The 23,133-nt window shown below is 39.1% G+C and overlaps 1 protein-coding gene across 2 annotated transcripts in view; it reads right to left on the bottom strand.

Moving 5' to 3' along the window:
- PARN (poly(A)-specific ribonuclease) overlaps positions 1-23,133 on the bottom strand; it is a 199,006-nt gene that overhangs the window by 108,459 nt on the left and 67,414 nt on the right. For both annotated transcript variants that reach the window (XM_025370878.1, XM_025370879.1), the window contains 3 exons: positions 17,972-18,027; positions 16,339-16,425; positions 14,278-14,352 (listed from right to left, as the gene is read on the bottom strand). In XM_025370878.1, the coding sequence (XP_025226663.1) occupies positions 14,278-14,352; positions 16,339-16,425; positions 17,972-18,027 (218 nt within the window). The remainder of the gene's footprint in view (positions 1-14,277; positions 14,353-16,338; positions 16,426-17,971; positions 18,028-23,133) is intronic.

Raw genomic sequence — 23,133 nt, 5'->3', positions numbered from 1 at the left:
GAAGACAGAAGTTTGAATGTTCACAACACAAAAATATAATACATGTTTAAGATGATGGATATGCTAATGATTTCATCATTACATACTGTATACATACATTGAAATATGACTCTGAATCCCATAAATATGTACAATTATCATGTGTCAGCTAAAATTAAAGGGGAAATAATATGAAAATACTCATCTAGACAGCGTAAAGTAACAGACAGGAAATACAAAATTTTACTTCATTACTAGTTGTAAAATCATGGCTGAATTGTTTTCTTTGTATTTTCAAATATTTTTCACTTTTTTTTTTTTTTTTTTTGAGACAGAGTCTCACTCTCTCGTCCAGGCTGGAGTGCAAGGGCATGATCTCGGCTCACTACAACCTCTGCCCCACGGATACAAGCAATTCTCCTGCCTCAGCCTCCCAAGTAACTGAGACTACAGGTGTGCGCCACCACGCCTGGCTAATTTTTGTATTGTTAGTAGAGAAAGGATTTTACCATATTGGCCAGGCTGGTCTCAAACTCCTGGCATAAAGTGATCCACCTGCCTCGGCCTCCCAAAGTGCTGGGATTACACGTGTCAGCCACCGTGCCTGGCCTTTTTTCACATTTTCAATGAGATTGATTTACTTCAAATTTTTGAAGGGGGTGAGAGAGCACAATGAAAGTAATTTTTCACAAGTGGCACCGCAATTAAATTAGAGAGATTTATTCAATACTCTGATATCGCATCATAAAGCAAACATTCTTAGGTCCAGCTAACATAGGCCCTAAAACAACCAGGCTGCGCAGCAGGAGATGAGCAGCAGGTGAGCTAGCAAAGCTTCATCTGTTTTTACAGCCACTCCCCATCGCTCGCATTACTGCCTGAGCTCCGCACCCTGTCAGATCAGTGGCAGCATTAGATTCCCATAAGAACACGAGCCCTATAATAAATTGCACATATGAGGAATCTAGGTTGTGCACTCCCAGAATCTAATACCTGATAATCTGTCACTGTCTCCCATCATCCCCAGATGGGACTGTCTAGTTGTGGGCAAACAAGGTCAGGGTTCCTACTGATTCTACATTATGGTGAGTTGTATAATTATTTCATTATATATTACAATGTAATAATAACTGAAATAAAGCACACAATAAATGTAATGTGCTTGAATCATCCCGAAACCATTCCCCACCCCAGCTTCCGCCTAGCTCTGTGGAAAAACTGTCTTTCACAAAACCAGTCCCTGGTGCCAAAGACTGCTGCCCTAAAACATAAAAATCAAGTGCCAGTAATATGGATAAGAAACAATGTAACAGAACATGAAACTTCGGTCTCCAGAGCACAAGTACTCCCTTTCTCCTGGCTACATTCTAACTACCACAGGACACAATAGCCGCTTTAATGCTATAATTATATCAAGGACTTGGGAATCCTTCTCTGGCAGTCAGGAAGCTTTTTGCTCTATTCTCATACCAGTTAATGCCCTAAAGAATGCTAATTAAGGAGAGTCCAAGTTATTGTCACGCTCTTAAATCTGTCTGATGAACATTTTGTAGCAGAGATACATAAGACGGCTAAGTCTCCAAATTGAACACATAAGGGGAATCAGAAAACAATAATATTCTCAGTCAGTATTATTAAACATTTCTATGGTGCTTTTGATGACTTAAGTGATTCAGAGAAAAACAAGTCAGTTGCTTTTACAAGTTTTCAAATCAGAAGGTATCTATACAAAACATATATTCACATGTCTTACCAATAACGATTCTCCTATAGCAAACAGGTATTTTATAAGCTACTGTTGTAAAAATCTTGCCTGTTAAAAAAGAAATACTGTCAGCCCTCCATATCTGTGGGTTTCGCATCTGTGGATTTAACCAACACAGACGGAAAATATTTGGGGGAAAAAACTGCGTCTGTACTGAACACATAGACTTTTTTCTTGTCATTATTTCCTAAACAATACACAATATAACAACTACTTACATAGCATTTGCATCATTAGGCATATAAATAATCTAGTGATGTTTTTAAGTATACAGGAGGATATGTATAGGTTATTTGCAAACATTATAGCATTTTATATCAAGGCCTTGAGCATGCCCGGATTTTGAAGTCTGCAGGGAGTCCTGGAACCGATCTCCCATGGATACGAAGGAACAACTGAACATGCTTTCCAGGATCCTGTACGTATAGAATAAAAATCATACATTCCCCTCCAAAATACGCTTATTTAACAGAAATCTTATTTTTAAAAGTCATGCCGTAGTTTGGCTCATTTATCTATTGCCACATTTAGAATTCAAGATCACTATTGTAAACCAATTCTACATACAGTTTAAGATTAGGAAAATTAACATGCATAGGAAAAATACTCATTTTTTGGTTGTTTCTTGAATATTTTGTGCATTCACTCTATGACAAGAATAAATAAACAGTAACATACTGGCCAACTATAAAAGGCACCAAAGGTAGAAGCAAAGACACTACTATGTCTGGACAGTATGTCAAATATATATCAATATATTGTATTTCAGATATAATACATATATATATCTCAAAGGAAATGAACTTAAATCACTTTAATCAGTTAAAGGCATGCTTTTTGATGCATTTACATTAGATTTTCTGAAAATGTTATTAAATAAACAGAAGGAGGTAGTTTAAGCATGGTATGTGATGTGGAAAAAAGGTCTAAATCACAAAACAGGTGCCAGCCAGGCACGGTGGCTCACACCTGTAATTCCAACATTTTAGGAGGCTGAGGCAGGCAGATCGCTGAAGGCTGAGGCAGGCAGGTGGCTTAAGCCCAGGAAGTGAAGACCAGCCTGGGCAACATGGCAAATCCTTGTCTCTAAATAAAGTATTAGCTGGGTATGGTGGTGTACACCTGTAGTCCCAGCTACTCAGGAAGCTGAGGCAGGAGGACTGCTTGAGCCCAGGAGGTCGAGGCTGCAGTGAGCTGTGAATGCGCCACTGCACTCCAGCCTGGGTGACAGGGCAAGATTCCATCTTGAAAAAACAAACAAACAAAAAAATAGATGCCATAAGGGTTACAATTAAAAAGCACAGATTTCGGCCAAACACAGTGGCTCATGCCTGTAATCCTACCACTTTGGGAGGCTGAGGCAATTGGATCACTTGATCTCGGCGGTTTGAGACCAGCCTGGGCATCATGGCAAAACATCTTTTTTTTTTTTTCTTCTTAAAGCACAGGTTTTGAATGCTACATGCAGGGTTTGTCATGAAACTAAATAACTTTTTTAAAAAATCACAGGTAAGGAAGTCCTTAGGGAAGAAGCTTAGGGGCAAACAGGGGCAACAGAGAGTGAGGAAGGAATTCTGGAAAATAGGAAGCCAGAGAAGAAGAAACTCATATTGGTATATAGACCCAGCCCAAGTCTCTGGTTGACTCTAAACCATGCATGTGGCAAACTGGGAGCAATCTAAGCTAAGATCTGAGCCACAACCCACCACAGCCATGAAAAAGTTTGTAGTTTGAGTCTAACAAAGCTAATTACCTGCTGAAATTATTTTTTAGTTTTATTTATTTATTTTTTGAGATGGAGTCTCACTCTATTGCCCAGGCTGGAGTGCAGTGGTATGATCTCGGCTCACTGCAATCTCTGCCTCCTGGGTTCAAGTGATTCTCCTGCCTTAGCCTCCTGAGGAGCTGGGACTACAGGTACGTGCTACCATGTCCAGCTAATTTTTGTATTTTTTAGTAAAGACAGGATTCTACCATGCTGGCCAGGCTGGTCTTGAATTCCTGACCTCAAGTGATCCACCCACCTCAGCCTCCCAAAGTGCTGGGATTACAGGCATGAGCCACCACACCAGGCCAATTACCCACTGAAATTAAAATACAAATATTAACATTGTTCTAAGGAATGTAACTAAATCCAGTCTCCACAAGAGAACATTCACAATGTCCAGGATACCATTCCAAATTACTCAATATACAAATAACCAGGAAAACATGACCCATTCTCAAGGGAAACCATCCCAACAACAGGAATCAACAATCCTCAGATGATGCAGATGTTGGAATTATTAGACAATGACTTTTTTTTTGAGACAGGGTCTTGCTCTGTCACCAGGCTGGAGTGCAGTGGCGTGATCTTGGCTCAATCCAACCTTGACCTCCTGAGCTCAGGGGATCCTCTCCCCTCAGCCTCCTAAGTAGCTGGGACTACAGGAACACGCCACCATGCCTGACTAATTTTGTTTATTTTTAGTAGAGACAGGGTCTCACTATGTTGCCCAGGCTGGTCTCAAACTCCTGAGCTCCAGCCATCTTCCCTCCTTTGCCTCTAAAAGTACTACGATTACATTCATGAGCCACCACACCTGGGCTTTTTTCTTCTTTTTTAACTTTTTTAAGAGACAGGGTCTTGCTCTATCTCTCAGGCTGGAGTGGAGTGGTGCAATTATAGCTCATTACAGCCTCGAACTGGGCTGAAGCAATCCTTCCACCATAGCCTCCCTAGTAGCTGGGAATAAAAATGTGTACCACCACAGACAGTAGACAAGGACTTTAAACAACCTATTATAACTATGTTCAATGAGGTAAAGAAATACAGACTAAGTGGCCAGGAACTCAAAAAATTAAAAAAAGAAAAAAAAAAGAATGAAAACAGAAACATAGGCTCCAAATGAAATAAAAGAAACTCTCTACAGAGAAACAGAAAAAAATAAACCGAATGAAAACACATAACTAAAATACATAATATATGCAATAAAAAATTCACTGGATGGGCTTAATAACAGAAAAATGATGTCAGAGGAAAGAGTCAGTGAGCCTGTGGATAGATAAAAATTATATAACATGAAGAAGACAAAGAAATGAACATAGAAAAAAGGAACAGAGCATTAGGAAATACCAAAACATCAAAAGATCTCCTACATGTGGGTAACTGGAGTCTCAGAAGAGAAGAAAGAGAATATGGAACACAAAGAGTATTTGAATAAAGTCTAAAAACTTCCCAAATCCGGTGAAAACTATAAATTTATAAATTCAATAAGTTCAGCCAACCCCAACAGGATAATTGCAAAGAAAGCTATGTCTACGTGCATCATATTCAAACTGCTAAAACCAATGGTAAATAGAAAATCTTGAAAATAACCAGAGAAAATTAACACATTATATACAGGAAAATGACAATTCAAATGACACAAACATCTCATCTTAAGAGGCCAGAAGACAGTGGAACTACAGCTTCAAAATGCTGAAAGAAAAACCCAGAATTCTATATCCAATGAAAATATCCTACGTGAATAAAGGCAAAATACAGACATTTTCAGATAAAGAAAAAAATTAGATAATCAGTTGCCAACCAAACCATCGATACAAGAAATACTGAAGGAAGTTCACAAAGCTAAAAGAAAAGGATACCAAAAAAGAAATCTGGATCTTCAGGAATGAATGAGGAACACTGAAAATCGTAAATATCTGAGTAAATATACTTTTATCCTTATTTCTTAAAATACATATAGTGTTTAAAGTAAAATTATAACACCACTTTGTGGGATTTATAATGAAGGCAGATGTAATACATATGCCCAATTAAAACCTAAAAGACTACAAGGAATGGTTGTAAATGAACCTATACAATTGTAAGGTTTCTACACTCTATGTGAAATGGTATAATATGAACTGTGAGAAGATTGTTAAAAGTTATGGATAGATACTGAAATCTGTAAAGCAACCACTAAAAATAATGCAAAAAGATAAAACAAAAACAGCCAATAGAGAAATTTAAATGGAATTCTTTTAAAAAACTCAAATAATCCAAAAGAAGGCAGAAAACGAGGTACACAAAAGAACAAAACACAGAGAAAGCAAACAAAAAGCAAATTTTAAAATGACAGACTTAACCATACCAATAAGGACATTAAATTGGACTAAATACTCCAATTAAATGTCAGAGTCACCGGGTGCGGTGGCTCACGCCTGTAATCCCAGCACTTTGGGAGGCCGAGGCAGACAGATCACCTGAGGTTGGGAGTTGAAGACCTGCCTGACCAACATGGAGAAAACCCATCTCTACTAAAAATACAAAATTAGCCGGGCATGGTGGCGCATGGCTGTAATCCCAGCTACTTGGGAGGCAGAGGCAGCAGAATCGCGTGAACCCGGCAGGCGGAGGTTGCAGTGAGCCAAGATCATGCCATTGCACTCTAGCCTGGGCGACAGAGCAAGACTCCAGCTCAAAAAAAAAAAAAAAAAAAAAAAGCAAAACCCAGCTATACACTGTCTACAAGAGACTCACTCTGTGTATACACAGATAGGTCTAGAATAAATAGAAAGAAAATGCCAGGTTGGCTGGGTGTGGCGGCTCACACCTGTAATCTCAGCACTTTGGGAGGTCAAGGCGGGTGGGTCACTTGAGACCAGCCTGGGCAACATGGCAAAACCCTGTCTCTACTAAAAATACAAAAATTAGCTGGGCATGGTGGCACACGCCTGTAATCTCAGCTACTCGGGAGGCTGAGGCAGAAGAATCACTTGAACCCAGGAGGTGGAGGTTGCAGTGAGCCGAGATCGCACCACTGCACTCCAGCCTGGGCAACAGAATAAGACTATCAAAAAGAAAAATAATAATAATAAAAGAATATACCAGGCAAATATAAAAAGTACAAGGAGGATGAAGTGATTATAATAATATCAGATAAGGTAGACTTAAAAATAATAGTATTACAAAAGATAAAGGAGGACATTTTATAAAGACGCCAGTTTATCAGAAAGACAACACAATCTTAAATATGTATGCCCCCAATAATACAGTCACAAAATACATGACATGAAAACTGACAAGATTAAAAGGGTAAACAGACAATTCTACAATCATAGGCGATTTTAACAACCCTTCTCAAAAACTGACACAACAACTAAATCTAAAAAAATCAGTAAAGATATAGAATAAGACTGGGCACAGTGGCTCATGCCTGTAATCCTGGCACTTTGGGAGGCTGAGGTGGGAGGATTGCTTGAGCTCAAGAGTTCAAGGTCAGCCTGGGCAACATGGTGAAACTCCATCTCTACAAAAAAATACAAAAATTAGCCAGGCATCCTAGTATGCATCTGTAGTCCCAGGTAGTCAGGAAGCTGAGCTGCGAGGAGGGCTTGAGCCCAGGAGGTGGAGGTTACAGTGAGCTGAGATCATACCACTGTACTCTGGCCTGGGTGACAGAGCCAGACTCTGTCTCAAAGAAAAACACCAAAAAAAGAAATAGGATGTATGAATAATACTAACTGATATTGATGTTCTTTTAAGTGCACACAGTATATTCAGCAAGACAGACCTTATGCTTGACTATAAAGGAAATTTTAGTAAATTTAAAAGGACTGAAATCCTATTGAAATCTTTAGTCACAACAGAATGAAATTATAAATTAGTAACAAGAAATCTAAGAAAATCCTAAGCATTTGGAAATGAAACAACACATTTCTAAATAATCCAGGATCAAAGAAATCACAAAACTTTTCCAACTTAATGATATTGAAAACATACTAATAAACAGTTAACATACAACTAAAGCAGTACGCAGAGGATAATTTATAGCTTTAAATGCTTCTATCAGAAAAGGAAAATGGTTCATGTCAATGACTTGCAGAGTCTTAGCTATGTACACATTGCTAGCTGACCATGAGGCCTATGCACCCACAGAGGACCAGAAGGTCCAGACAAAAGTAAACATTGGGGCAGACTTGTAAACTGCTTGAATGTTGAGTCTGTTCCTTAATTTAGCTGGCAAAGGGTTCAAGTTTTACTGGCTCAAGGCGTTTCAGCACAACTGATCAATCACTGGCTAATCAGTAAGATATTAATATGTTGACCTGCGAACAACCTCAAGGACGCCAGGCTTATAATTTTTAAAAAGAATTTAGAAAAAAGAAGAAAAGAAGAACCAATCACATACGGTTCTAGCTCAAGAAACTGGAAAAAGAAGAGCAAAGTAAACCCAAGCAAGTAAAAGGAAAAAAACACAGAAACCAACAAAATAGACATCATCAAACAATACAGAAAAACGAACACAGCCAAAAGCTAGTTCTTGAGAGAGATCAACAAAATTGGTAACAGCTGGCTGGAATCAACAAGGGAAAATGAGACACAAATGAGTAATATCACGAATAAAAACCAGTTATCACTACAGATTTTGCAAACATCAAAAGGATAATAAAAAGCACAGGTAAAGTTCAAACTTATAAGCAGCCTTTCAGCAAATTCAAGGCTGAACAATCACCCTGAGAGAGTTGTCTCTACAATTCTAATATTTATCTGTTCAGCATAATCAAAAGCTGTGCTTTTTAAAAATATAATTTTAACATAAGCACACTCAATAATTTAGACTGAGGCAAAGCCAAGTATCTTCCCTCATCCCAACAATCATCCTGAAAAAGCTTCGAAGGCAGGATATCAGGAATTCATACAACTACCTGAATTTGGGCTTTTATTTTATTTATAATTACTGCGTTAACTTTTTATGACACAAAATAACTGTTGGGATCCTGCCTCTTCTAAAGTGCCTTTATCAATTTCTACTTTTAAAAAGTTTCTTATGGTATTTACTGTGTGTGTTCCAATCTCTAGCTTTCAAAATATGTGAAAAAGCTCTTTTTCTAAAGCCATTTCTATAAAAATTATATTCAGAGAGACAATGTCCTACAATGCATTTAAAGACACTCAGAACAATGTCTATACATTGAGAGTATGGCTAGAAAGTTCTACTACATTTGAAATATTGTTGAGCTCTTCCCCCCCAATCTAATAAAACTACATTAAAAATATAAAAATCCAAAATATAAATGAGCTATTCAGATTTGACCATTAAAGATGATTTCCTGGCCAGGCACGGTGGCTCACGCCTGTAATCCCAGCACTTTGGGAGGCTGAGGTGAGTGGATCATGAGGTCAGGAGTTCAAGACCAGCCTGACCAACATGGTGAAAACTCATCTCTATTAAAAATACAAAAATTAGCCAGGCATGGTGGCAGTCCCCTGTAATCCCAGCTACTCAGGAGGCTGAGGCAGGAGAATTGCTTGAACCTGGGAGGTGGAGGTTGCAGTGAGCCGAGATCACACCACTCCACTCCAGCCTAGGTGACAGAGCAAGACTCTGTCTTCAAAAACAAAAAAAGATTTCCTGCTTGACTACTTTTGAGAAAAATTCTCACATGGTGAATATAAGTGGTCTTTCCATGGGATCAAGTCCCACACTGGCCATGTACTGTTTCATCTGAAGAGCCAGAGGGGGAATAATGCTAAATGCACAGCTTGTAGGGGTTACCACTTATCCAAACACCCCAAAGCCAGCAGGGACCCGCTTCCCAGCAGCAGCAAATGAAAAGCAACAGAAACCAAATGGTACTCAAGAGAAGGGTTTTAGTAATTAGTATAAAAAGGTTTCCTATAAAAGAGAACTTTCATACTCAAAATGTCAAAAATGGCCAGGCACAGTGGCTCACACTTGTAATCCCAGCACCTTGGGAGCCCAAGGGGAGAGGATGGCTTGAGGCCAAGAGTTCAAGATCAGCTGAGCAAAATGGGAAGGCCCAATCTCTAGAAGAAAATTTTGAAAAAATTAGCAGGGTGTGGTGAGCGCATACCTATAGTCCTGGCTACTCAAGAGGCTGAGGCAAGAGGACTGCTTGAGCCCAGGAATTCGATCGAGGCTGCAGTGAATTATAATCATGCCACCACACTCCAGCTTGGGCAACAGAGTGAAACCCAGTCTCCCAAACAAAGTCAAAAATGGCTTTAAAAATCTTGATTAGAATAATACTCAAAGAAAAAAAAAAGGTGTCAGTTAAGAAGCAACTCCTTAAATGTAAATCAGAAATAGTTTGCAACAGAGCCAAAGAAGCCATTATAAGCTGTTACATAAATAGGCATTTAATGATTTTTTCAATGTTACATTATCGATCTAAGAGGCCCTCTGTTTCCGCTGAAATGAATAAGTAATTTGTCTAAGATAACATTAATAGGGGCCAGGCACAGTGGCTCATGCCTGTAATCCCAGCACTTTGGGAGGCCGAAGAGGGCGGATCACGAGGTCAGGCGTTCAAGACCATCCTGTCTAACACGGTAAAACCCCGTTTCTACTAAAAATACAAAACAAAAATTAGCCGGGCATGGTGGCAGGCACTTGTAGTCCCAGCTACTCAGGAGGCTAAGGCAGGAGAATCGCTTGAACCTGGGAGGCGGAGGTTGCAGTGAGCTGAGATCGCGCCACTGCACTCCAGCCTGGGTGACAGAGCGAGACTTTGTCTCAAACAAAACAAAACAAAACAAAAATTAACAGGATTTGCAGCACATCAGATACCCTGGGTCCTTCTTATCATTAGAATCACCATTATAAAGAACAAATTTCACATTGTCTTTCAGTGAAACATCTGCATAATTTTAGAAATCACAGCAAAAGAGCAGAGACATTAGTTACATCCATCACATGCAAAAAGGCATTTCCGAGTCACAATACCATGAATATCATTTATGTAATTCAGTATTCAACATTTACTTACTAATGTCAGACACTACCACTTTATGCACTGAAAACGCAATGGTGACTGAGACATGGTACCTACTCTCAAAGAGTTTACAGTCTATCTGTGAAAACAATACAAAAAGGTATACAAGATGCTATGAAAGCACAGAGAATGAGGTCCAGTACCCTACAAAGAGAGCCAGAGACAACATCAAAGAGGCCGGGTGCAGTGGCTCATGCCTGTAATCCCAGAGCTTTCGGAGGCTGAGATGGGCGGATCACTTGAGGCCAGGAGTTCGAGACCAGCCTGGCCAACATAGCAAAACCCCTTCTCTACAAAAAATACAAAAATTAGCCAGTGTGGTGGTGCATGCTTGTAATCCCAGCTATTTGGGAGGCTGAGTCACAAGAATTGCCTGAACCCAGGAGGTGGAGGCTGCAGTGAGCCGAGTTCATGCCACTCCACTCTCGCCTGGGCAAAAGAAGAGACCCCATCTGAAAAAAGGAAGAGGGGAGGGGAGAAAAGAGGAGGGGGCCAGATTCTGGTGAGAGGTGATGACTGCATAAAAGATTGGCTTCTTCTGGCAAAGGAAATGTTGTCAGAGGCACAACAGGCTCAAACTGCCAAGTATTTTGTTAAGAGTTGCCTTTTGCATAAAAAAAGAGACTATAGCGGAAAATTAAACTTTACTAGCAAAGCTGCATGTATCAAGAGAACAGGGATCTACTTAACCTAGGAGGAAAAAAGGTAAAATATCACAATTTCATCTTGGCCTATTCCCCATATCCGCTATTCAAACACACACTTATTTCCTCATGCTGCAGTGTGTGTCAGGCATGAGAGAGGACTCAGGGCTGAACAAGAGGGACCCAACATTGCCCTCAGGAAACCAACGCAATGAGCAATCAGACAATAGAGCGCTTCTGTGGCTACACATGATTCTGAAATGTAGCTCCCTGATTAGAGTTACCATGGAATAAAATACTTAGCTTAAAAGCTACTGTTTTAAGAATCGTCCAGTAGTAAAGGAGAGCAACTGTTATTTGACATCAGATATGATGGTATACCAGGAATTTGAAAAGAAACTTTGACATCCCACACACATAAAAAAGGAATCATGCTTGAATTTTCAAATAAATGCTACTAACTCAGGTTTTACAGACTTCAAAGCACTCTTACACACTGTTCACAGCAAGGGAGGCCAAGCAGCTATTTTAATAATTACCTACCACTGGTCAAGCACTGATTGTGTAGTACGGGGCTCTTTGCTGGAAACTTAATATCCATGATCTCATTTCATCCTCACAACAATCATGCAAAGTAACTATTATCTCCCTCTTACAAACACGGAACCTGCGGCTTTGAGGGTTTACATAACCTGCCCAAAGACACGTGGCTGACAAGCGCTGGAGCCAAAGTTAGTCCCCGTGTCAGTCTGTGAAACTCCGTTTATCCCGCTGCACAGCTTCAATGTCACTGAATGTGGCCAGCAAAGGAGCTGAAGAGTATACAGTGAGCAGAGGAGGCTGGATTAGACTGCAGGTCAGGACTTTGAACTCAGTCTTCTTGCAGCCACGTTGAAGCCTCACTATAACTGTAACCTCAAGGTCCTCACTCCCACCTGAAGTTATCTTCAGCTTTCTAATAATTCAATCCCTCTGGATTCTCTCTAAACCATCTTTCTAAGGATGGTGGGGAAATGGATCACAGAAAAAATCTCTATGCAAAAATTAAAATATTTAAAAGCCACATCACACCCTGCATCCACCACTATCCCTGGTGTCTGATGCTCCTCAAGTACATTCCGCACTGAAATTTGCTATTAAGGAGCCATAATAAAAGCTCAAAACCATGCCAAGGTTCATTTACTCAATCTCATGGAATCCTCACAATAACACTAAAGTCCATACTATTATGCTCAGTTTACACAGATAAGCAGAAGTTCATCAACGTTAAATAAGGCACCCAAGGTCACACAACTGTAAGTGATGTTGCAGTATGATTCCAAAAGCCTAAGCTTTTCCCCTCTACAACATGGCCTGGATTCCTGCGATAGTCAGATAGTGAAAGAAAAATACCAAAATATTGTGATCTGAATTTGTATATCTGCAGAAATTTTCATATATAATTACTCAACAGTTCTATCAGAATTATATAGTTTTACCGTGCGGCATTTTGTTAAAGTAAAAAACAAACATATCACTTAAATTTTTCACATCTTTTACATTATCAAAGCAGCATGGTACTTGAAATTTGTTTGAATATGTAGCTTAACAATACATATTTTCTTTTTTTTGAGACAGAGTCTCGCTCTGTCGCCCAGGCTGGACTGCAGTGGCACGATCTCGGCCCACTGCAAGCTCCGTTTCCCAGGTTCACACCATTCTCCTGCCTCAGCCTCCCGAGTAGCTGGGACTACAGGTGCCCGCCACCACACCTGGCTAATTTTTTTTTGTATTTTTTTTTTTAGTAGAGACGAGGTTTCACCGTGTTAGCCAGGATGGTCTTGATCTTCTGACCTCGTGATCCGCCCGCCTCGGCCTCCCAAAGTGCTGGGATTACAGGCATAAGCCACCGCGCCCGGCCAACAATACACACTTTCATCAATATTTTATTCAAAAACTTTCCATCTTAAGAAAACAAAACATTTAATTGATGGTTAATATCAAAATTATTTAGGATCCTACAAGAAACAGGGTGTCCCATCTTTTTAGAACTCTTTTATTTATTTATTTATTTGTTTGTTTGTTTGTTTTTATTGAGACAGGGCCTCACTCTGTCGCCCAGGCTAGAGTGCAGTAGGCATGGATGTTGGCTCACTGCAACCTCCAACTCCTAGGTTCAAGCAATTCTCCTGCCTCAGCCTTCCAAGTAGCTGGGATTACAGGTGCACGCCACCACGCCCAGCTAATTTTTGCATATTTAGTAGAGATGGGGTTTCACCTTATTTGCCAGGCTGGTCTCGAACTCCTGACCTCAGATGATCCACCTGCCTCGGCCTCCCCAAGTGCTGGGATTACAAGCGAGAGCCACCGTGCCCAGAACCATATTTTAAAAGCAAACAAAATATTCAGTTTGTTTGTAAAACAAGGCTGGGCATAGTGGCTCATGCCTGTAATCCCAGCACTGTGAAAGGCTGAGGTGGGTGGATCATCTGAGGTCAGGGGTTCAAGATCAAACTGGCCAACATTGTGAAACTCCGTCTCTACTAAAAATACAAAAATTAGCCAGGTGTCATGTTGCACACCTGTAATCCCAGCTACTCGGGAGGCTGAGGCAGGAGAAGTTCTTGAACCCAAGAAACAGAGTTTGCAGTGAGCCAAGATTGCGCCACTGCACTCCAGCCTAGGCGACAGAGCGAGACTCTGTCTCAAACAACAACAACAACAACAAAAACAAGTATTTGATACGAGTTTAATGGAGTGAATAAATCTCAAATATGTATAAACAAATGGGGGAAGTACAGAGATGAACAGGTCAATGTAAGTATTAATTTACTATAGGTACTTCTCATTCTCAAAGTAAATCTGCAACTCACTTTAGAAAAAGTGCAACGAGAACGAGAAAGGAACAGAATGGAGGTAAATAAAAAAATATACTATGTAGTGTACCTAATGAATCAAAAGATTTGTCTTATTTTCTCATCCATACATGATACTTACTAATTATTTCATTTATTTCAGAGACAATCTCAAAAACCAGGCAGCAATGAGTGTAAGCTGACTGAGCCCACAGCTTTTAAATTAAGCGGGCAGCGGGAGGGCAACCTCTCACTGTATTTAATACACAAACCAGAAATCCAAAACACTTACCAATCTTTACTTGCTCGGGCTGGCTAAGGGAAACAAATGCTGATGTGTCATCAATCCAGGATATCTGAATGTTACCTGCAATCACAAATTAAAACTAAAGTGAATATTTGTCCATGTGGAGAGCTATCAGATTTAATATGCATATCTTATATATTTCAGTATAGTCTATCTTTAAAGAGAGAGAAGGTGCTTATTTAAAACATGATCAAAATCTCAGCACTATAGAGAGTTAGCCTGTTTAAAGGCTACCACAGCAGTTATTTAGGTTAAAACTTCAAGAGAAGAGACAAACCAGTGGGAAAAGCAGCGATTAGAAATTTAACACAATAGAAAGATCCTTCCAGATTAAACCCTGGGGCTTGTCATCATTCAGTGCAATACCAGGATTGGAGACTTATTTACCTATCAAGACCACTAACAAAAATCAGAGACCAATAGGTTCAAAAACACAACTTTTTTTTTTTTTGAGACCCAGGTGAGTGTCACCCTGTCGCCCAAGCTGGAGTGCAGGGGCGCAATCTCAGTTCACTGCAACCTCTGCCTCCTAGTTCAAGCAATCCTCGCACCCCAGTGTCCCAAGTAGCTGTGACTACAGGCACACACCACCACGCTTACACATAATCTTGTTGAAAACAGTGTTAGAGGCCAGGCGCAGTGACTCATGCCTGTAATCCCAGCACTTTGTAAGGCCGCAGTGGGAGGATCACCAGATGTCGGGAGTTTGAGATCAGCCTGACGAACATGGAGAAACCCCATCTCTACTAAAAATACAAAACTAGCTGGACGTGGTGGCATGTGCCTGTAATCCCAGCTACTCAGGAGGCTAAGGCAGGAGAATCGCTTGAACCTGGGAGGCAGAGGTTGAGGTGAGCTGAGATCGCACCATTGCACTCTAGCCTGGGCAACAAGAGCGAAACTCTGTCTCAAATAATAATAATAATAATAATAATAATAATAATAATAATAGTGTTAGTACTTAAATTAACTTTGTATGCCTTAATGTTCGTTCTGACTTATTTTAAATATTTACATTCAGAAATGGTATGCCGTATTATCAGTGTAGAAGGCTCTGCTGTGAAAGTCTACTATTCTAAAATATCAATTTCAAATAAAGATAAGAAAAAATACATCGGGCTCAGTGGCTCATGCCTGTAATTCCAGCAGTTTGGGAGTCCGAGGCAGGAGGATCACTTGAGCCCAAGAGTTCAAGGCCAGCCTGGGCTACATGGCAAGACCCCATTTTTATTTTTTAAAAAATAAAAAATTAAATTAAATTTTAAAAAAATGAAAAATGATGTTATTTATATGGGAGGCCTACTTTGTATCTGCTTTTTACTCTAAACGTTAAAATACAAGCACTTTAACTACTTTTAACAAACTCTTCAAATATTTTTTAAATGGCTACACACTAGAAGATACATAAATATTTACTAAACTTTTTTACTACTGGACATTTAGGTCTTGTGGCCTTCACTTTATCCAAGAATTTCCAGAGACTAGCTTAAATGCTTCGTTTGTTAAAGTAAGAGAGGTATTGCTGTGGGTTTACAATCAGAATGGTTTTCATAAACACATATCAGGAGACTGCTCAAACGAACCTAATCACATGACCTGGTAAAAAAGGAAGGAGAAGGACTGCCCTACATCACACACGTATCACAATTCCTGATCTACCCAAACATCTGTCACTTTGATTAATCCAAAGCAGAGACGACCTCCCCTCCCATTATGAAACATACAAGCCCTCTGAGTTTAATCTTAAAAATTATTTACGCTCAGCCACAGGTTATTTTCCCTGGTCAGTAGTAAGGGCAGTCAGCATCATGGTGTTTTGCTTTCCATGAATTAATAGCTCTGTATTGTGAGGTGCTATTAAAAGTTTCTCAGATCACATTAGCACAAAGATAACAGTATCCTAAACCAGAAAATTCAAAGAGTGAAATTAAAACCTTGAATATTAACATTCTTTTATTCCCAGGCCAAAACTGTCTTTCTACTTCTGACCACCTATACCAAATGAATAGCAAAACCCTAAAAGGTACATCTGAACTTGTGACTTACCAAAGGCACTGAAAAGCTGGTAAAGGTCGCTGGTTTTCCATTCTTTGGGGAACGTCACATGCAGAACATGATCACGCTTAGGCTGCACTATAAGACAAATTTATGATGAAATGTTGATGTGAAAAGTGATCAAGTAAACCAGTGGTTCTTTGATGAAATTAAGTCTAAGCTAATATGCAGAACTGTTATGAATTCCTCATGATTACCAAACAACTCCTGAAAGTATGCCTAGGATTGGTAGGATTCTGCCATGGTAATCTAGACCTTAGGTTCTGATACATTACAGAACCCACAACAAACTGAACCCTATGCAAAGACATCTTCTCTTCTCATGATGTTCCTGTGCAAATTATGTTCATTTTTAAAATTTTATATATATATATATATATATATATATATATATATTTTTTTTTTTTTTGAGACAGGGTTTGCCCTGTCATCCAGGCTAGAGTGCAGTGGCACGGTAATAGCTCACTGTAGCCTCGAACTCCTGGGCTCAAGTTATCCTCCCACCTCAACCTCCTGGGCAGCTGAGGCTACAGGTGCATGCCACGATGCCTGGCTAATTTTTTTATCCTTTAATTTTATTTTTCTAGAGATGGGGGTCACACTATGTTGCCCAGGCTGGTCTCGAATTCCTGGCCTCAAGTGATCCTCCCACCTCGGTCTCCAAAAGTGCTGGAATTACAGGCATGAACCACCACACCCAACTGTGCAAATTATTTAGAAGAAAAACAAGGCTGCTCTGTTCATGAAGTTTCACTTCACTAAACATTTAACTTTCCCATTTTAATATACTTAGCTAAAAAAAAAAAAAAAAAAAAAGGCACTGTCCAAATTAAATGGACTATTTGTTAAGTAAGGCAATCCTGAGTCATAATCTTGTTTTCTAATCCCAAACCTAGACCTTTTCTGTGCAGCCCTAAGCAAGAGACCTAATCACTCTAACCACCCTGGACTATAAACTGGGAATGGCGATATTTAGCATCAGAATTCTTGTGAGAATGACAGACCAAAATATTAGTCTAACATGGAGGGCAACACAACAGTATGTCCTCAAACTATCATTGCAACAATTATTATCACCAAGTATAGTTCACCCACTTCTACCTGCCAATGACATGCATTAAGGTAAAAAAGAACAAATGAAACAGCAGAAAAAAAGCAGAGGAAAAGAAAAAGCAACTACCTCCCATAGACCCTCCATGTTTTTTAAATTAAAAAAAAAAAACAAAACAAAAATCAACCTACTAAATTCAAATATATACACACTCAAGTAATTGGAAAATAGAAATTTTACCAAGATAACTGAGAGCTAGCATATCTTAAAAATATATGATAAATACTTATAAAAAATGATGAAATCAGAATTCTGTGTGAAAATGAAATATATAGAGAAGATATGTATGTTTTTAAAATTCAATTCATGCATAAACTGGAAAATATAAGTGAAGTGATGACTAATGAATGCCCAAGAGTCCCATTAACTTAAGCATACTATTCATATCAACCACAAAATCACTACCCAATTTTAAGTGAAGAAAGCTTTTTCTTTAGTAATATTTTCCTGTTATCCCTTCCAGACCACACATTTAAATGCACAGATGCAATAAGAAAATAAAAATTTACTTACAGTCTGGTCCTTCCAAGTTTAGATAGGGGATATCCATGACCCTCATAAGAAATAACCTACAAGAAAAGACCAACAGGTAATGGGCAATTTCCTTTAAACGATAGGTGTTTTGACATTTTTAAGGTTGAATTAGAAAAAAAAAAATTGTTTAATAAGCATTTACTAAATTTTTTAGTAGAAGCTCCTTGATATCACTTTATTTGTAAAATCATTTCTATTGGTTTTTTTTTTTTTTTGAGATGGAGCCTCACTCTGCCGCCCAGGCTGGCGTGCAGTGGTGTCATCTTGGCTCACTGCAACCTCTTCCCCAGTTAAGTGATTCTCCTGCCTCAACCTCCCGAGTAGCTGGGATTACAAGCATGTGCCACCATGCCTGACTAATTTTTGTACTTTTAGTACAAACAGGGTTTCACCATGTTGGCCAGGCTGGTCACGAACTCCTGGTCTCAAGTGATCTACCTGCCTCTGTCTCCCAAAGCGCTGGGATTACAGGCATGAGCCACAACACCTGGCTTTATTATTATTATTATTATATTATTGTTTTGAGACGGAGTCTCATTCTCTCGCCAGGTTGCAGTGGCACAATCTTGGCTCACTGCAACCTCTGCCTCCCAGGTTCCAGCGATTTGCCCACCTCAGCCTCCTGAGTTGCCGGGACTACAGGCGCGGGCCACCACGCCCGGCTAATTTTTTGTATTTTTAGTACAGATGGGGTTTCCCGATGTTGACCAGCCTCGTCTCGAACTCCTGACCTCAAGTGATCCACCTGCCTTAGCCTGCCAAAGTGTTACAATTACAGGCGTGAGCCACCGCACCAGCCATGTAAAATCATTTCTAAAGCTCTGAAATTTATTTCAGAGATTTTTCTCCTGGGCCAAATATTTATCACAAATAGAAAAAACAAACAAACAAACAAACAAACAAACTGGTATCCCCAACAGTTTCTGGCACTCAGTAGCTGCTCAATAAATATTAGTTAACTGAACAAAATTAATCATCAAAGAGTCAAGGGAAAGTCCTTCGCAGAGCTGTCGTTTTAGTTAGTCCAAGTAAACAGAAAGAAAATAAATATTACCCATCTTACCAATCTAAGAACAAGTGTTTCTACAAATTCTAAGGGTAACCCTTATAATGGACATTTGTGAACTGAGAATGACAGCACAGGTTTCTTTTTTTTTTTAATGAAATGCAAAGTCACTGGATAAATGCTAATCTCTCTGGGTAAACTGTACAGTCTGAAATAAGTGACTGTCTCAAAAGGCCACATCATTATTCTCATTTAAAACACACTAAAAGCACAAAACAAAACAATCCTTGGTAAAGAAAACTATCACACTAATATAAATCATAGCAGTCATTTTATGTTTATCTTCCAAAATGGGTACAAAGGCACTTAAAAAACAGTGCTTGTAAATTACAACTCTCTGTAATGCCATTCAATTTTCTTTTATTTGCAAGATTATGGACAAAATATCAGGCATTCTGTTGTGTGTAAGATTATTTTAATGAGTTTTACTTAGATAACAATATATTATGCATTTCTGGTAGAGACAACATTATACAGCAAATTAAAAAGGCAATCTATGTGCTCAAGAAGCAATTAGTTTGGCTTCACTGACCCGCAATTAAGGAACATCATTACCAGGCATCCAAAAGCCAAGCAGAGCCAGGTGCAATGGCACGCCTGTAATCCCAGCACTTTGGGAGGCCAAGGTGGGTGGATCCCCTGAGGTCAGAAGTTCAACACCAGCCCAACCAACATGGCGAAATCCCGTCTCTACTACAAATACAAAAATTAGCTGGGCATGGTGGTGGGCACCTGTAATCCCAGCTACTCAGGAGGCTGAGGCAGGAGAAACGCCTGAACCCTGGAAGTGGAGGTTGCAGTGAACTGAGATAGTAACACTGCTCTCCAGCCTGGGCAACAAGAGTAAAATTCTGTCTCAAAAAAAAAAAAAAAAAAAAAAGCCAAGCAGGGCAAAAGCTACTTTACAAATCGAACCATCAGCATGAACAATACTGTTCTGTTAATGTCAGAAAAAACGAAGTCATGGTACTCTGTGGTTTGAGAATTTGTTGTCTGCCCTACAGTTTAATAAACCAAATGCTATGGCTAAGAAACCAATTTTATTTTTAGTTTGCTAATTTAGGCTCAAGTGTACTATTCTGGTTTTGTAAGCTGTTTTAACCAATTTAATCAATACTCCCTGCAATGCCAGAAGACAAGAAGATACATAATAGCACCTAGCATGGCAGGTTTTCAGTGAGGGCAGCTATCATTTTTTCTTAAATATTATTTTCCAGCATAAACGATACACACTGGAACTATCATTATTATCGCCTACCAGAACCTAATAACAAAAGTTATTCCTAGGTTAGTAAGCTAGTTAATTAGGTAAGCTAACTAACCTAGGAATGACTTTTGTTATTGTTAGTCATGCTTCATATAATTCTCAGTTCTCCGTTTAGTAAATTTAGAAATAGTCTCCAATTTTAAACACCAAATTTATTTTAAAAGTTAATGAAGGCCGGGCACACTGGCTCACGTCTGTAATCCCAGCACTTTACGAGGCCAAGGCAGGCAGATTACCTGAGGTCAGGAGTTTGAGACCAGCCTGGCCAACTATGGTAAAACCCTGTCTCTACTAAAAATACAAAAAACTAGCAGGCGTGGTGGCGGGCACCTGTAATCCCAGCTACTTGGGAGGCTGAGATAGGAGAATCACTTGAACCCAGGAGGCAGAAGTTGCAGTGAGCCGAGATTGCGCCATTGCACTCCAGCCTGGCAACAGAGCGAGACTCCGTCTCAAAGAAAAATAAAAAGTTAATGAAACGTATCAAGCACCACAAAAATAACTGAGAACAAAAGTTGAATCAACAAAATGTTCACTGCTATACCATCAAATATGCCAAAAATCAAAATCAACCTCAGGATTTGATAATACATGGATGTCAATAAATTGTAGTTCAAAATTTCAATATATTAAAAGCAATCAAAATAACTATGAAAATGTCAAAACATGGATAACTTATAATTTTAAGTTTTAAAATGGCACAAAATTTTATACTATGATTTTACCTTTATAAAATATTGATGTCATTAAGTCAAGAATAAAAAAATACCCTCCCTTCCCCCGCCAACAGCTTTGAGACACTCTCTGAGCTTTGTTTCTCAAAATTCCTTTTATGATCATTTTTTAAACTTTAAAGGCTAACAGAACTGAGAAGCGCAGGGGAAATAACTAGAGACTTTCTTAGAAAAAGCCAACTGAAAATGCCATTTGAATTAATCTTTCATATACTATGCACTACCTCACCTGGCGGGAGGGAGAAAAATCTAAATATAAAAATATAAATATAAAACCATAAGCTTGAATTTGCAATTCCTGTATTTCTGGTTACAATTCTGTTATATTGCTAAAGTCATGGGACCTCAACAACTAATTTAGGAAACTCAATGTTGTACAAATACCAAGGAGGATTATACTAACAAAGAAAAAGAAGGCTCTCCCAATTTCTCTTACCATTTAGATGTTTTTAAAACATTTTTTTGAAAAATATTTTTTGTCAAGTAATATATAGGCTATGTGTTCTCTAATATTTCACCTGAATTTTCAATATTATCCGATTAAAGTAAGCAAAAATTTATTCTCAGCTAAAACACTCAAAAGATTTTTTTATTTTTAATTTTTATGAGTACACAGTAGATGTATATATTTATGGGGTACATGAGATGTTTGGATACAGGCATGCAATGTGAAATAAGCACATCATGGAGAATGAGGTATCCATCCCCTCAAGCATTTATCCTTTCAGTTACAAACGATCCAACACCACTCTATTTTAAAATGTACAATTAAGTTATTACTGACTATAGTCACCCTGTTGTGCTATCAAATAGTAGGTCTTATTCATTCTATTTTTTTGTACCCATAAAAGCTATTTTTTAACGTAGTCAATCCTACACTATCTTGTTTGTTCACTCCACATTACCTTACACAGAAACCCCTTTCAAATGAATTATTAATAGCACTTCTCACTCTTCTCCTATACCTCCACCTTCACATCTGGGGTTTACAGGGAACTGAATAGCTCCAAAGCTCGGAAGAACACGAAAACCAACTCTGGGTGACTTGGCAGACTGCGGCTCTGGAGAGCGCCACACAATTGTGAAACTGACTCTAAAACTGTGGCTGAGCGTCTGCGGAACTGAACCAAAGTAAACTCTTCCAATGGCCTCCCACCGTCCTTATGCCATGCTGTTTCGAAGCCACTGCTCTGGTAACATCTCTGCCCTTCTGAAGTAAAATTAAAACATTTCAATGTAGGCATGCCTCATCCCAGCTGGCTGTCAAAGGGCCTGCACTGACTCCCTGGAATGATTTGATAAAATACTTCACATATGCATCATCCAACTTGACAGTTTTCATCCTAGCATATGAGGAAATGTACTAGGCAAGCAGAAATGCTGATAAAGACATGAAAGGATGTTCCATCACTGTGAACTGTATTGAAGAACAATCTCTCCCAGAAGGACTTTCATCTGCCAGATATCAAAAAGACACTCAGACTAACACTTGCATGAAACATTCTTTCTATTTTAGTGAATATCCGAGAGGGTGTAACACGGTAAAGACCCTCAAGACTGCGTGCGGGAGTCTTGCCACATTTCTGAAAGCTTTCTGATGAAATATTATTTCCCCACTTATTCTCTAAAAGACTGACATTAACCCTATCAAACACTAAAATTAAAATTCCCATTAGATACAATGGCTAATTTTACAAAAGAATTCTATCCTAAGAAACAATGTAACTCAAGTTCACATTCTAGATGCCATAGAGCAAGTTTTATCCTTTGTGGAATCTGTCATTTTTAAAATGTTGTACGAGTATATCACTGGCAGTGCTGGTTATCCTGACTTTCAAACAAGTCTGGAAAGACTCCAGAGTAAAGCACAGTATACCAGGGTCTTTTGCTCAGTACACTGGATCACTTCCACTCAGTCTCTTCACAGGCTACACAGCATATGCTACACAATACCTTTTATCTCCAAAGAGCCAACACCTCATCATCTCCAATACCCTACTGCTGGCACTCACAAAAAGCCACCCTCCAAACTTTTTTGTGAAATGGGCAATATAGGCTGAGTGCGGTGGCTCAC

The sequence above is a fragment of the Theropithecus gelada genome, chromosome 20 (genome assembly GCF_003255815.1).
Source record: "Theropithecus gelada isolate Dixy chromosome 20, Tgel_1.0, whole genome shotgun sequence".
In the NCBI taxonomy this organism is placed as follows: Eukaryota; Metazoa; Chordata; class Mammalia; order Primates; family Cercopithecidae; genus Theropithecus; species Theropithecus gelada.
Note: the sequence above shows the minus strand (reverse complement) of the source record. Positions and strands in the feature narration are given on the sequence as shown.